The following is a 17,047-nucleotide window of genomic DNA, read 5'->3' on the forward strand; positions in this document are numbered from 1 at the left end:
AATGAACCATTACAGTCTGAACCAATCGCGTTTAAATGTATATACTTTAAGTAAACAGCTCTTTTACAACCTTGCAGTTAGAAATTCTCTTCAGGTCGGTATTATCTCGGCCATGTCACAATATATTTAAATTATTGTGGATCTTTATAAAAAAAGAAATCACTTTGTTAAGAACAGAGACGAGCATTACCTAAGTAGAGGAAGTGAAAATAATTTTAGACCTAAACATTTTCTTCGTAAAGATAATGGATCATTTTTATAAAAGGTACGCTTGTATAATTAAATCTGTTCGACAGTTTTTCTACTCTAAATTTTTTAGCCTATATTATTAAAATATGTTTTATTATCATATACTCGTATATGTATATAATAATTTTATAAGTTTTTATATTTAGTATTATAAAATGCGCTAAAGTTAGTTTATTTTAAAACGGGTTTGTATTGCATTGTTTAAAATATATTTTAGAAGAATGATTACAAGTAAAGAAAAAGTTTCTTGTACTCGGTCGATATAGTATCACCGGTCGGTCGGTGGTACCGTTGCGGTCACTTCAAAGTAAATAAGTATTTGTGAATGAAGGTTCAAAATTTTTGCTCCATGAATACTTACTAAATGTATAAACATTGTCATGTGCGGGATCGAACCCGCATCCGCCAGCGCAACAGGTACAATCCATGGCTGTAACCGTTGCGCCAACGCGGCGTCTCGTCGCGGCACATGACAAACATTTGTATTGGCCATACAGGTGTTTGCCGTGGTCTGGATGTTTGTGCAGTCCTTGTGGGTCCCCACCGTGCCTCGGAGAGCACGTTAAGCCGTCGGTCCCGGTTGTTATCATGTACACCTGACAGCGATCTTAACTCATAGTAGGGTATATATCTGCCAATCCGCATTGGAGCAACGTGGTGGATTAAGCTCTGATCATTCTCCTACATAGGGAAAGAGGCCTATGCCCAGTAGTGGGATATTACGGGCTGAAGCGTAATACTTATAAACATTTCATTAATTAACATTGTATTTACGATACAGTATAGGAAAAGACGTACCCAAAACGAAAGATCGTAGATGTAATTGATAATTCTCAGCTCCGGCGACAAATATTTATAGTAAAAGCTCCTTATTCACGGTTACCGATTTCGCGTTTTCAGGATTCGCGGCTAAAAATTTTTTTATTCGTTTGAAGTAAAAAGGTTTGGCTCCTTGAACGCGTACGTACCGAGTGTGATTCTAATACAAATGTTTTGCAACGATGAAAGAATTTAGGCACAGCTACGCACAGTAGGCTACAGTACTGAAGCCATACACATTAAAATCGTGTTATTATTAAAAGGCTAATTTATAATGCCACAGCGGATTTAAAGACCCTTTTAAAAAAGGAAAAATATATCTACATACCTTTATAGGAAAAAATCTTTGTAATTATTAGGTCTTACAACTTTGGCATCAACATTACAAGTTATTATTAATCTATTGATAGTAAGCAACTTAACTACAAATTACCTTTAAGTTCGATGATAAGGGTTTGAAATGCCGATGTTCTGAATCATGTTGCGTATTAAATCTTGCTTATTGAAACCTAAACAATTTTTACACTAAATTAATTTTACTTAAAATAAGCCATCCAATCATTCCGAACCGTTTCCGTCAATCAAGAACAGATTCTTCGGAAGAACAACACTCAGATTTAGAATATGTATTTGTATCTAAAATTAGCTCATTCTGCGTAGATAGGACTAAATAAATATTGATGTATGTCGGGTAGTTTCGAATAACTTTGTAACGTTGGGACGTCTGACACCTCAGTACTCCCGTGACCATGGTTGCTGTAAAGTATCCGAAACGTCGGGAATCAAAATTTAATAATAAACCGCGATAAAATCCGAAAAAAGTGTTTTATTAAATGTATCTAAAATATTCACGTTAGCTCCCACCTACGACTATCATTTATTACATACTAGCTGTTCACCGCGGTCTCGCACGCGTTCATTTGGAAAAAATAGCGCATAGCCTTCCTCGGTAAATGGGCTACTAACGCTGAAAGAATTTTTCAAATCGGACCAGGGGTTCTTAAGATCTGCGCGATCAAACAAACAAACAACCAGTCTTTAGCTTTATAATATTAGTATAGAGAAAAATCTTACAATTGTTTTTAAATATTAGTTAAAATTGTATTGAATGTACTTGAAAAACAGTAGAATAGTCATTGAAATTGATTGGCCTGGGCGTTAGATTTCTCATTATATTATATAAAGACCTTAAATTAACCGTATATAGGTTAGCCGTAGAGTTAATAGCAGTATTGTTCTTAACATTCAGGTCAACAGCCACAGGAGCAGGAGTTGGCGACGAAAATGTTGCAGATACAGTCAAAAAGATTTTACCTCGACGTGAAACAGAACCGCAGAGGGCGGTTTATCAAAGTTGCAGAGGTGAGTCAATACTTGCTTATAGTAATTATTGATATGAAGTTTTTATTTATAGTTTAATAGTAGTAACAAATTGTGCAGTACAATAAGTGGAGTTCAGCTACTTAGCTATTTTTTTCGAGACAACCAAAACATATTTAAAAATATCATATTCTTCATACCTTTAATTAATTTAAATTTAAAAATTTAAAGGTCTATTTTATATACACTGGATTGAATACAAAACTGCCTGTTTTAATAACCTTACGAACAGAGAAGGATTAGTTCGTACCACTCATTGATCCTACGTTTTATCTTCACATATCATCATCGATGGGCAATATCCAATGGAAAATGGGACCACTAATAAACTCGTTTACTACAAATGGCATCGCCTTAATCTCATCGTCAGGCGGCCGGTTATTACCGCTGGCATTAATTAATCTGACGCGAGAGGATAGATCCTGTCATAGCGAAAACCGGTCAAATATCCTTATATTGGTAATATAATTTTAAAATATTTAATTATGATAATTAAAGACGTTCAGATAATTTAGGAGTACCAATCACGCATATGAAATTTGCAATAATAAATCTAACCCACACACAAACAAATGTGTGGATATGTCCAATTACCGCTGTAAAGACCGGTGAAATTTGATTTTACGGAAATTAATACTGAAGAGATTTCCTGATATTTGCAGTTATTTATTTATTTCTTCCTTACATCTACCATTGCAGGCAGAACCCAAGTGATTAGACATAAAAAAGGTAAAAATAGAAATAATAATGCACAAAATCCACCATATAAAAATACGAATTAGCTTCACATGAACAATAATGCTAAAACAAAAAACAACGTAACATCAATAAAAACAAAATCATTCAATTCCTTACTTACAACATGTTGTATACAGAGTAACATTTGCGAACTCACTCCACGAACAAGAAAAAAGGTCTAGTGTATCAGCTCCCATGTTAAAAGTTAAGCCCATCCAAATTCAGGGCAGGCCCAAGTCAAAACTGTCAGAATAAACAGAAGTTTATAACGATTATTTAGCTGGAGTTACGGTCAATCATAGTAACTCTTATGGTGCCACAAATTAACTAGCATTTGTATGTCGAACGAGATGAGCTAGCGATTTCCTATATTCACGAACAAGTTGATTACTTTAATTGGGCGGGAGGTCAAGGTAATAAATTTCAAATTGCGGAAATTTAAACCACTTCTACATATTTCACTGCCCATTTCTGTATAGCATTATGGTCATTTCTCAATAATCTCAAATTCTTAAAACGGTTTTAATTATACGATTTTGGCTATTGTTACACAGTCTATTCGACTCGATTAGGTACAAGTGCTAATTTTGGAAGTGTTTTGGAAAATAAAATTAGTTTTAACAGTCGGAATATTTCTGATTCTGTTTTAACTTTTTAGAACATCATCATAACTAAAGACTTGTCGCTTTTAACACTATCGAACGGGAATGCGGTCACTGTACTAAAATTATCTCCTATGACGCTATTTGAATTTATTCGAATTTCGTGTTTGAGTCTTATCTCCTGGTTATTGTTATTTGTAGGTCATATGTATTTATAAAATGATTAAGTATCCCTTTGCGTTTTTACGTGTCGTGTCTAAATAATGTTATCTAATATAATTTGCACATAAACTGTTATTATTATTTTTTTCTAATACTCCCTTCACTGGTATTTTTAAAATTTAATCATTATATGAAAAATGTTGGGAACATTTACAACATCTTTCTCATCATCATCAGCAGTTAAATTGATACATGTAAATAGACAAATTTAAAACTGCTTCCTTGCAGGTAAAAGAATATAGGTGTAATATAGGTATTAGATGAAAAAGTACATCTGTCGCGTAGACTATCTGTTGTCTGTAAAAAATTAGTTTTTTGAAACCTATTCATTAAACATCAATTATTACAGGATAACCCAGAGTAGAAGATGTAAGATTTGCAATAGAGAGCCGGATATAGTATTAATTTTTATTTTGTGATACTAATTATTAGTCTGGAATTGTAACGCACCTTGTTGCGATAAAAATGGGTCAAGGGAACGCACTAGTAGATGTAATATAATAGACGGGTTCAGAGCCGTAAAATAATTGACTATTGACATCAAAATGACATCATCACGAAACTATTGAATTGATTGATATACTTTTGTAAATAATTGTGTTTGCTAGCAAGCAAACGAATAAAACCGACTTCAATTACATCGACAAGCAATTCAACATAAGTCGACAAAAAAAATTGGTTTAAATAATGCCAAAGTATGGAAATGGATTTTTAAACCGACTTCGAAAAAAGGAGGAGGTTACTCAGTTCGACCGTATATATAATATTTCATGTGGATGTAATTGAAGTCGGTTTTTTTTCGTTTGGGAACAAACACAATTATTATATATGAAGTTTCATAAAATCTTAAAAACGTTATCACTTCCTTCTGATAAACTTTCTGCAGACGCGTGAATAATAAACTGCTCTAACATATTTTCTGCACAATTGTCGACTTCGTACATTTTTGTTTCGATCTCGGTTATCTCATGATTGACACATGGCGACCATTTTTGACTATCCGCTTTAGGTACTCCTTGTAACAAAAGAGTTCGCACTTCATCAATTTCATAAGTTATCATTTGCTGCTATATAGCTCTTCACTTGAGCTCAAACAAGCTCAATTGTGTTGAGCTCACAGTGATACGGTGCCAAACGTATGACGCGACGATATGTGAAATTGCCATCTCGTGTACAACAAATTTTTCAAAGTGATCTTTGGTTTGCTTAACTGAATCCGAAAGTTGCAACTTTAATATTGATACGTCAAAAGCAACATTTTTCGACTGTAGCCATTCAATAATGTCTTGTTTACGAAATGAAGTTGTAGGTGCTTTGTCAAGTTTTCGAGAATGATACGATGCATTATTTAAAACAGTAACTGCATTCTCATCCAATTTAGGTAAAACGTCTTGGTTTGTTAAAAAAAAATACAATAAAAGTTTCGCTCGTCTTTGTCAAAGCTAAACTAAACAAAGGAGTGAAGCTAATTACTTGAATAATGTCCGGTCTCATAATTCAAGTAATTAAATAGGACAAGCTCGTCCAGTCGTAAATTTTCAACACTAAGGTTTTTTTTTATCTGATAGATGATTATTAATTACACTCGAAATATTAATGTAAAACTAGGTTCAATTTTATAAATTACTAGCTGAGCCCGCGAGGTCGTCCGCTTGGAATTAAAAAAAATATGTTCAGTTCGCAGACAAAATCAATAAATTTCTAAAATAAAAACCAGTGAAAGTCCCGTCAAAATCGGTCGGGTCGTTTCAGAGATTAGCCGGAACAAACGGACAGACAGACAGGCAGACAGACGAAAATTGTAAAAAAATATATTTTGGTGTATGTACCCTGTATACAACTAAATGCATTTAGTGAAAAGCGGTTATTTTAATATTACAAACAGACTCCAATTTTATTTATTTGTATAGATGTTAGAATAATGCTATATCATATCATAAATCCGATAAAGTCGGGTGAAGGATGATTTATTTTCGTCCAAAATCTGCTAGATAATTTACGATGCTAAGTAAAAGTTAATATACCTGGATTACTAATTAGGATACCTATTTTTTTTAATGTATGTATTTGACAAACGATCACAATTATGCCTGTAATATCCCACTGCTAGGCATAGGCTTCTTTCTCCACGTAGGAGAAGGATAAGAGGTTGAGGAGAGATGAGGAGAGGTTGGCGGATGAATTTTTACGATATCGTAATTTATGCGAACAAAACTGCAGTTTTCAACTTGTATATATAGTATTGTTAGTATATCTTTGCTGCTTCCTGTATATAGAAATGCACAAAGTGTGAAGACCATCAGTCTCCTGGTACTGCAGGATATTGGAGTAACGACGTTGTTTTATTTGTTTCGAACGTCGATGAAATATTACTGCGAGCTTCCGCAGTCAGGATCTACCGGTTGTAGAATATTGAGATACTTTCTTAATGTGCATTATGAACGACAAATGTATTATATCTCAGTAAATATCAGAATGTTTTTTGAGCGTTTATGAGCTCAGGCAGATAAATATGTTCTGAGATTGACGAATATGACCGTCAAAAAAACCAAAATCTATAAAAAAGTTTGGTAATGTGAAACGTTTGTCTACTAATAATTTTCACATCGATTACGATCAAAATTCAGCCTGTAACATGACACTGCTGAGCATGGCCATCTTTCTCTATGTAAGAGAAGGATTGGAGCTTTATCCATCACGCTGCTCCACTGCGGGTTGTATTAACAGTTAATCATCATCATCATCATCATCATCATCGGGTTGTATATTATAATGTTTTCTTTGACAATAGTTGTGGTGAATGTTAATTGTTTATCTCTCCATATGTTTATCAAAAAAAAAATATATTTTCACACTTTTTAAAAATTGTTTTTACAACATCGAATAGTACGGCTGCAGTTACAAATCGATTTTGAAAGTATACCTAAACGATTTATAATTTGTATAAACATTGTAAATGTCATCATAATCATTTATCGAGTTTGTTAACTGGTCTTACATAACGAGATAAGTGCGTTGATGCAACAGATATAGAGATAAAGTACTTGGCGACGTCTATTATCAGTTCAATAGCTATTTGAACCCTGTTTGTTTTATAATAAATACCGAGAGGCTTATTGTCAATGATACTACAGTTTTCTTAGGGATACATTTGGACTCAAAACTTCGGTGGAATTCCAATTTGTCATCATTGAATAGTTAGTTAGAAAAGTACGACAACTGACCGACGTTGCAACTGCACGCTTAATATATTTTATCTATTTCCATAGTATTATGTCTTACGGGCTGTTACTATGGGGTAATGCTGCAGATATTGAGACTATATTTATCTTGCAAAAAAGGGCTATTCGCGGCATTTACGATCTTGGAGCTCGAGTCTCCCTACGGGATGTTTTCCAAAAGCTAGACAGACATATTAACAATTGCTTCGCAGTATATTTATAATAAATAATATGTATATTCACCGAAATATTTATTATTTTGAAATAAATAGTAACAATCGCATTGTAAACACGAGAAGGAATAACAAAATTGTAACTCCAAGTTTCCGACTGCGCAAAGTAAGCGTTTCCTTTCTGGGTTATGGTATTCGCATGTATAATAAAATCCCACAATCAATTTTGGAATTGTCTAAACATAACTTTAAAGTTTTTATTTAAAAAAAAATAATAGATAAAGCTTATTACTCGGTGCAGGATTTCATAGTTGATAAAGAGTGAAATGTTTCTTTGTTTAAGAAGAAAAGCATGTTCTTGAACATTCTGCCAATCCGCGTGATAAAGCTCAGCTGATGAGGTTCCAAGTTACAACCTTTGTCTTTTATACGATACGAGAGATACGGTTACTGACTACATTAGTAGTTTTTTTTTTTTTTATATATATAACTAGATTGGCAAACAAGCATACGGTCTGCCTGACGGTAAACGATCACAGTAGTCTATAGACACCTGCAACACCAGAAGCATCTCAAGCGCGTTGCCGACCATACATCTCACCCTTCCTAGGGGCTCTGTCCACCCTACTCGCCAAAGGGACACGGCACTACTTTATAGCACACTACATACTTAATACTTACAGAAGTACTTGAATACTGTGGGTGAGGTACTTCTTCAGCGGGGTCACTCCAAGATTTTGAGCAGGATATTTTCTGCTGTGCTATCCCGATGAAAAATAATAGTATTAAAGCTGGATGGCGATTACAATTCAGATCGGCGCAGACGGGCGTCGCAGTCAGATATTCCTGGCGATGTCCACAGCAGCGGAGTTCCGCGACCACCTGTCGAGTTTCAGCGACTTCTACTCGTCGCTAGGCCCGCCCAACCCGGAGAACGTGCCCGACGACGGCAAGCTCAAGTCTGAGATGATGCTCAAGGTAAGTGGTACTGTTTGTTGGTGTAGAATGTAGGGTCTGGGATGTCGTAATTATTATGCTGTTTAGTTTTCTCATTTTCTTATATTAATTTGTTTTTGCAACTGTAATCAATCAATAGTAAACTACACAATTTTTCTGAAAGCTTGCTTGGGATAACTGTCTCTGATTCTTCTGCAACACAAAAAACAACTTTATTTTTATCTACGAGTAATAAACACTCAAAAACTACTCGTCAGATCGCGTTCAAATATAAATGGGACCACATGACAAGCAACAGCTTTCAAATGTAAAAAGAATCATTAAAATCGGTACACCCGGTAAAAAGTTGAATTAAGAACCTCCTCCTTATGAAGTTAGTTAATTTGATATATAAATTTACAGTGTAGTGCCAAACGAGTTTAATTTCAATGTGTGATTTATGAAATTTTTTCAAATGTTACGCAAAGGCGTTCCACTAGAAAGAATAGGACATTTTATGCATATTATTTAAAATATTAGAGAGGAAAAGGTTCGTGAGTAGACTAGTTTGAGCTATGGAATTGGGAGCATGGATGTCCTTGCCGCAGGACAACCGGCGGTACTACCTGGACCTGAAGGAGAACTCGCGCGGCCGCTTCCTGCGCGTGTCGCAGACCATCACGCGCGGCGGGCCGCGCTCGCAGGTGGCGCTGCCGGCGCAGGGCATGATCGAGTTCCGCGACGCGCTCACCGACCTGCTCGACGACTTCGGCACCGACGACGGCGGGTCCGTGCGGCCGATCACGTGATTACTGTACACTGGCTCGGTGTCGTGTCGCCCTGTCCCCCCCCCCCCCTCCCCGACCGCCGACGGCGGCTCCGTGCGGCTGCTCACGTGATACGTCGCGTGCAATAGGACGTGACAGTAGTCTGCCCCACCACCGATCCTACCGCTTCGTCGTCCCGGGGACCAAGACCACATCGATTGTTATGATTGGTTTGGCTACTGAAAAGTTTCTAACTTTTTTTTATAAAACTGGATCGGCAAATAAGTTTACGGCTCGCCTGATGGTAATTGATTACCGTAGCTTATAGACGCCTGCAACTGCAGAAGCATCGCAGCCTCTTAGGTTATAATTATTATGATTTGGTACTGTTCCCTTGGACGACAACTTTGTGCTCCCTTAATTTTACACCAGTCAAGATAAACCTTCTATTTCTTTGTGTCTTTCGTCACGTTTTGGCTTATTATGAATCCTCTTATGTATATCCTTATTATTTTGTATCTTTTCTCGATTTCCAGTAAACAAACACCTCTTCCAACACCACAACATCGCACAGACACGACACTACCCACCACATTAAAATGAAGCTATTTTTTATTTTGCCTCCTTTGTATTTGATTAACCCTATTTCCCATGTTCCTATCCATTTATATATTGATTGATTTATATTTAATAAGTATAGAATAATAATTATGTTTTAATACCAAATATCAGGGGGATTAAATAAAAAATAGATTTGCATTTTTGTGGGTATAGATATAAGATTATTTGTCTATCGTCGTAAGAGTAGAAATAATTAAACTAAAGAGATTCTATAAGAATTTCTTTATATAGATTATATATTTATTTACTAGCATTTTTTTATAAATGCCACGAAAGAACCAATTTCAATCGTAAGGGATTTTTAGTAATATTGATTAGCACCCTTATTGCACAATAAAAGAAGCATTATAGTTATAATAGCTCATTGATTAAGAAATTTATCAACAAGGACGTTTTTGCTATTTCTCTCTTGTATTTTTGTTTCATTAATGGTAGTTAAAAGTTAGCTGTCTAAAATCATATTATTATAACTGCAAAAGTATTTACATCTCCTAATATAATTTCTTCCATGATAGCATTCCAACTAAACAAAAAAAAACAAAAAAAAAAAAACAAATGGACGATGACCAATAGTCCGGTGACGTCATTAATAAATTTAGAAGATGACTCCCAATGAACTGAGAGGAAGTTTGTCAATAAATAATCGTAAGTAATGGTATAAAGGGTTGTTTGCTCAGATTCAAGGGCGAGCTGCCCGAGGGCCGGCACCTGCGCGTCGACAACAAAAACTTCTACTTCGACATCGGGCAGAACAACCGCGGCATCTACATGAAAGTCAGCGAGGTGGTACCATCGTTGCAAGTAATTGTGATACGCCACAACATTCACTATTGCATGGTTTTTGATTCCATCTCGTTACCATTTTAGTTCTACCCGCATGCTTTTTGAATTGATTTCGAAATTTGTCAGGGTTGCCAACTGAGATCAAAAGCGGTTTTGTAGTTGTTATTTTTTGTTATTAAACTAAGTTGCCTTTTTTGTGGTAACCCAATTTTTTCTTTTATATTTTTGTTTTAAAAAGTCAAAACTTAATCAAAATTGCCATTTCACCCGCTAGAATTTTCTTATCAAAATTCTATTTTTGAAATAGATTAAAAATCATGCATATGTTTTATAATCTATGATATGATAAGTTTTGAACTCATATATTTCTATAAAATATTTTTACTAAGAATATTTTTTTATTACAACTAGGTTGATAAACAAGCGTATGGCTTGCCTGATGGCGAGCGATTACCGTAGCTTCTATATGCCTGCAAAACCAGAAGCATCGCAAGCTCATTACTGAGCCTACCCCATATCTCCTCCATGAGCTCTGGCCACCTTACTCACCACAGGAACACAATACTGCTTGAAAGCACTATTATTTTGCTAAATCTAATATGGATTAGTTAAATTCTTTAAATGTTTTTATATTTATTTGCTTTTTAATTTTTCGTTCAGTGTTTTAGATTTATCTAGAATAATGGTTAACAATTTGACTTAGCCCCATTATAACTCATATGGGATCAAAAAAAATTCCCAAAGAAGAATTATCAGAATTTTTTGAAACTTTTTCAAAATCAAGTGACGATAAGGTCGTACTTTGAGGTGATAGAAAACATAATGTTTTGCATATTAGGGCAGCCTCACAGTTCTAGAATCCCACAAACCTCATAGCTTGATAGAATATCACACCTGTCGCCATTAGTAACGGAGCCGCCACCCGCAGGTAAAGAGCAACTTCCGCACGGCCATCACGGTGCCTGAGAAGTGCTGGACGCGCTTCCGGGACATCCTCGCTGACTACTGCGAAAAGATGAACCGCGCGCATGCCGAGCCCGACCTCCACCAGGTGAGCCCCCCCCCCTGACCTCCACCAGGTGAGCCCCGCTCCTGACCACCACCAAGTGAACCCCCCTCCCGACCTCCACCAGGTGAGCCCCTCTCCCGACCTCCACCAGGTGAGCCCCCCTCCTGACCACAACCAAGTGAGCCCCCTCCTGACCACCATCAGGTGGGTCCACCTCCCGACCACCACTAAGTGTGCCCACCTCCCGACCACCACTAAGCGAGCCCACCTCCCGACCACCACCAAGTGAGCCCCCCTCCCGACCACCACCAAGTGAGCCTCCCTACCATAAACAGCTTGTATTTTTAACATAAATTAATCTTAATGCGTCTTCATTCCAGGGCGGTATCGGAGCGCCCGCCGCACAGCCCGCTCGGGATGTGGTAAGATTTCCTTCTTTATCTGATCTTATTTAAACTAATCTATCTGATGGACCCATCTCCCCAGCCCTGCATATCTGCCCAGCGTGGTGACTATGGGCAAAACACATGAGTTCACGCTATTTTTGGCGTAAACTTATGGAGGCCTATGTCCAGCAGTGGACTGTGATAGGCTGTAATGATGATGATGAATGATGATCTGATGGACAAGTAATGAGTTGAATGCTTTTTATTAATGTTACATTGTTTTTGTTTCAATATTGTTGTTTATTTTTTGTTTGTTAAATAAATAAATAAAAATAATAAAAATAAAGAAAATGTTGACTTGGCCACATAACATGAGCGTTAAACGTGTAATTTGACCATAATTGGCTTCACTACGGCACTGATAAGCAAAGATTTCCCTTTGGTCATTTAGAGCATTTCAACGTATTTGACTACGTCAGGGCTAAAGTGTCGTGGTCGGGGCGTTTGTGCTCGTTTGTGCTACTGCGTCGGGGTCCGGAAATCCAATGGTTTCCTGACCCCGACGCAGGAGGAAATCCTGGTGGTGGAGGCCGTTGAGTGTGAGGCGTGTATTGAATACTGTTTGTTTGTTCGTTGCAGGAGTCGTTCGCGGGCAGCGCGCCGCCTCGGATTTGATTCGGCGCGGAGCCTCGCGCCTGTACATAGCCGGCTGCGGCCCGCACTAGTCTACACTAGCTCGATGTAGTTCTGTCATCTGTACATAGGGCGGTGCGCCGGCGCTTCTCGATTTCTCTCGAACTGCGATACCAGGACGCCGGCCGACTGTCTGGGTTCGGTTTTCACGCTGCGACAGTTTTTTTGCCTTTATTCATAATAAAAATTGCAGCGACCGTCACTAAGCAACTGTAGTTGCCGCTGCTGATTTATCGAAACTTGTAAACAGTTGCGGCAACTAAAGATGTGTTCGACGTCTTTTAATATTTAGGACTCCGACTTGCGTCCTTTATGTGATTATCTAATTTAATAAGTTTGCGTCGATTTCGAGGTATCGAGAAACGATTCAACGGCGTGTCCCATGAGAAGGACACCGGGTGTTTACAAGCGCGTATTACGACCGCCCTGCCGCCACCCACTAATTTATATTTCGTCTAGAGTATCACCAAGATTTCTGTACAAAAATGTCTCAAGCCAAAACTCATACGAAATTATTGAAAATATCCACAAAATTTTTGGGTACTAGAGAAACTTGAATTTTGTGGTAATAGACGTATAGTGGGTAAGATTAGCGTAACGTAATTAATGTAACGTGTAGCGTTAGTGGGTAGCGGCGAGGCGACTCTCGAATCTTTAGCTAAGTGCACTGCTGTGATATACTCGTAGGCGAGCGGGAGAGCCGCGGCCGACATGTTGTCTGTACGTCTACTTGTGTCCTCTGTTGTGTTATAATGCACTAACCTATAAATCAAGCCGTTTAACTATAGATTTCAAAATGGCGGCCGATAGTTATGAAAGAACGGGTAGAACGAAAAATTTATTTGAACTGAATATATTATCTACATTTCGGCTTTTAAAATTTTTAATTATTACGAAAAGTTAATAAATTTTTCGATTAAAATGTTTTTTCTAACACTACAACAGACAGAGAAGCACATATCGTGCGAGTGAGATAGCATGACACTGTCCGCCATATTAAGTCTATTATTTAAGGGCTCTATTATATATATACATCATAACGTCTGTACAGCGCCTTGACTCCATATAACTAAAACTTAAAACATTCTTAATGCAGGAAGAAATAACGACGTGTTACTGTGAACATGGTTTCTTTATAATATATCAATTACTATGGGATTGTTTAATAAATTTATTGTTTGAAGATGTAAGTTGATAAAAGATGGATAGGGCTTTTGGTAATTGTAAGATTTTTTTAAGATGCGTCAGAGTTCGGTGACAACGGTAAAGAAAAGTAAGAAAAATGTTTTGTAATGATAGATAATTAAGTACGAGTTTCCATAACAATACGTCGGCATTGACAATGGCTTGGTATTACCGTAATAAAATTGCGTGTATCCTGTCGTTTCCGCGTCGGCCGGAGTCAGGGCGCTTCGAATCCGAAACGCTAAAAGCGGTATCGATAATTTAGGTTTTTATATTTAGACTCGAAGTCTTCGAATGTTTTAAACATTATTATTTTCTATAAACACGCTTTTGTATCGGTTATGTTATACTCAGTACCCTGTCAGAGACAGGAAATTGTTTTGAACAATGAAAAAAAAAACATTATTTGGCGTTAGTAAAACAATAAAAGAGAATTTAGACTTAAAAAGGTTACAAGACATTATAATGTCTATAAAACATTTCGGTTTAATGAAATTCAAAATTTCGCAATTTTTGAGATTTTCGGTGAAATTAAAAAGGCAATGCAGCGTTTTGTTTGACAGCGACTAGTTTTGTCGCTCAAAGGGCAGAAATATAACATAAATATATGATACATATACATGCATACGTTTTCAGCCGGCCGCGGCTGTGCCCGTCGGGATAGGATAAGTTGGGGTTTGTAAGCACCCTGTGGGGATTGCTAATGCGGGCCGCTGGAACTACAGGCCGAATTATGTCTTATAATGCAAAATGTAGCCTACGTAATTTGTAAAAACTCTTACATCCAGAACAAAATCATCGTTAGTTCGAATGTGAATATTATACGGATATTGTGACACTAGTGTTAGGTGCAGCCTTAAGTACGCTCGCAAACATGCATAATATTATTTTGTAAAAAATGTATTATTTTGTACTAAATGCTAACGTGAAACTGGAAGCGTACTTAATGTGACGTTGGATTGTAAAAAGGACATTTAACGCAGAGATTAGAGCAGAGAATGAGAGAGTTCATAGTGAGTTCGCAGTCGAGCGATACGATAAGGGCGGGGTCGTAGTTCCAGCGACGCGCTCCGTACGAGCGTGATAGTCGTCGGGCGCTCAGACTTCATCAACACTGACATTTAGTTTCCTATCGCTTTCCGTCTACCATACCACCGCCCGAGACCTCCGTCTAGGCTTCCCGCTCGGACTAGACGTTCGTACATCTATTTTTGAATTAAATATTAAAAAAAAAAATACAAAAATACAGCAAAAAAGGTTTAGGCCGTTAAGTGTTTTACGATAAGTAGGTACGTAGCCATCTACTCGAGTCGGTCTAGTGACGGCTCGGTCGCGTCACCGAGGTCGTTACGTTCCCGTGCTTCGCTTCGTATAGCATCGGCTCGCATCGCTTCCGCTGGCCGACCGCATCGACATAGTTAAGTGTATGTAAATATATTGTGTCGTGATTGTGACCGCCGCGCGTTCGCGCCGTCTCAACGACAATTCGAGAATAGACTTGTTTAAACGTTAGCGGCGAGCTTTCGTTGGCCACGTTGGCGACGGCGCGATCGCGCGGCGCGGATGTTATTCGCAGCTTTCGTTCTGTTTCCTGTACAGTGTGATCTAACGCGTTTGTTCCTCAGTGAATCTTACTTATGAAGTGTATATTTATTTTAGCAATAGTCGTACTCGATCATCGAAATACGTGAAGTACACCCTCGATAAAGATATATATCGTTGTTTATAGATGATACTCTCTCCCGTTTAGCAGCTACTGTTATTACAAGGTTGCCTAGATTACTCGCTCTTTAAAACTGTAGAGAAAAATCTGTACTGTATACTGTATGTTTTATTTTGTATTAATTTGTGGCTAAGACAATCGCAATATTATTTTATCCCTCATTCCACGATACTTTCGACGGCATCGTAATTGTAAAGTTTTAAAACATTAGTCGTCCCACACGCGGGCGTCTCGACAGACAGTCGCGCGACTGGACGTCTGCGGGCGCCCGTGTCTGGGAATTAAATGTAACTTAGTGTCTCGTCGCCCTAACGACCCATAGTCATAGTCGACTCGTCAGATTGCATTCCGCGGTCCGAAATCGATTCGACAAACCACGATGCAGTCTGGACAGGTCCCAATAGGTTAATTTACGATACATTTCTCCTCAGCCCCCCGAAAAAGAGTGGTAAGTTGGTGACGTCCGATAACGTTAAAAATATAGAAAAAAAGTAAAAAAAAAATACATATTTAAATCACTTCTCTATATGAATAAACAGTGTATTTGAGCGGGAGCGGCGCCCGGAATCGTGCCGAGGGTAGTCGCTTAATTGTAACAACTATTTATGGTACAAAGTGTAATTTTATTTCCATAGACGTTTAAGATTTATAGAGTTTATATTTAGAGGAGCGCGACGCCGTCGCGGTATATGTACGACTATATGAGATGTTTAACTCGCAGTTAATGTAAAATGAAGTAGTGTCCACGTCGCGAGGCTAGACCTAGATATCGCGTGTGTCGATACGTCGGCGACAGGCAGTAATGCGCGAGTGGTGCGTGTGACGCTACGGGATTTTGATTTTCGGAAATTTTGTGTTCAGCTGGTGCGCGGGCGCCAAGACCCTCACCTCCCCCACTTCTCCCCTCCTCACCCCTCACTTCCCCTCTCCTCACCCCCACCTCCCCTCTCCTCACCCCCCGCTTCCCCTCTCCGCACCTCCCACTTCCCTCTCTCCTCACCCCCCACTTCCCCTCTCCTGACCCCCACTTCCCCCTCTCCTCACCCCCCACTTCCCCCTCTCCTCACCCCCACTTCACCGCTCCTCCCGCCGCCGACCCGAGTGCTCGAAGCTGCCTCCTGCGGTACTCGCGCCGCCCCCGCACGAGCCTCGCCTCGTCTCTTACTCGCGTCGCTCTTGTTGCAAACCGGTTCTAACGAGATCTTGACGGGCTCGAGGACGTGATCTCGACTTTTTTTTCAAATGTTTGCGCTTTGATAAATTAAGTCAAATTATTAGCCTTTTGTTACTCTCACTTGATCTTAATTTGTTATCGTAAATTTATTGTCACTTTTTAATAAGTTTCTGTGTGCTCGACGTCCGAATGGTCGAATATAAAAGCGACCAATTGCTAAGATCTCGCTTGAACTAGGTTCGAAAGTTTCGTTGCGGCTCACAGAGTCAACGTCTCCGCTCACTTCCCTCGTTGTTTCCTGAATGCTTAGCACTGCCACTGGCGTATTTCCTGCGAGACCAATCTTCGTTGAAACGAACAATTATA

General features: G+C 38.4%; 1 protein-coding gene across 1 annotated transcript in view; it reads left to right on the forward strand.

The window, feature by feature from the left end:
* The window catches only part of LOC123666381 (transcriptional activator protein Pur-alpha), a 30,413-nt gene extending 18,438 nt beyond the window's left edge, over window positions 1-11,975 (forward strand). The window contains exons 3-8 of the mRNA XM_045600476.1: window positions 2,318-2,430; window positions 8,218-8,382; window positions 8,949-9,127; window positions 10,406-10,511; window positions 11,440-11,562; window positions 11,901-11,975. Coding sequence (XP_045456432.1) covers window positions 2,318-2,430; window positions 8,218-8,382; window positions 8,949-9,127; window positions 10,406-10,511; window positions 11,440-11,562; window positions 11,901-11,975 — 761 coding nt within the window. The remainder of the gene's footprint in view (window positions 1-2,317; window positions 2,431-8,217; window positions 8,383-8,948; window positions 9,128-10,405; window positions 10,512-11,439; window positions 11,563-11,900) is intronic.
* The last annotated feature ends 5,072 nt before the right edge of the window (window positions 11,976-17,047 follow it).

Source organism: Melitaea cinxia, chromosome 26 (assembly GCF_905220565.1).
Source record: "Melitaea cinxia chromosome 26, ilMelCinx1.1, whole genome shotgun sequence".
NCBI lineage: Eukaryota > Metazoa > Arthropoda > Insecta > Lepidoptera > Nymphalidae > Melitaea > Melitaea cinxia.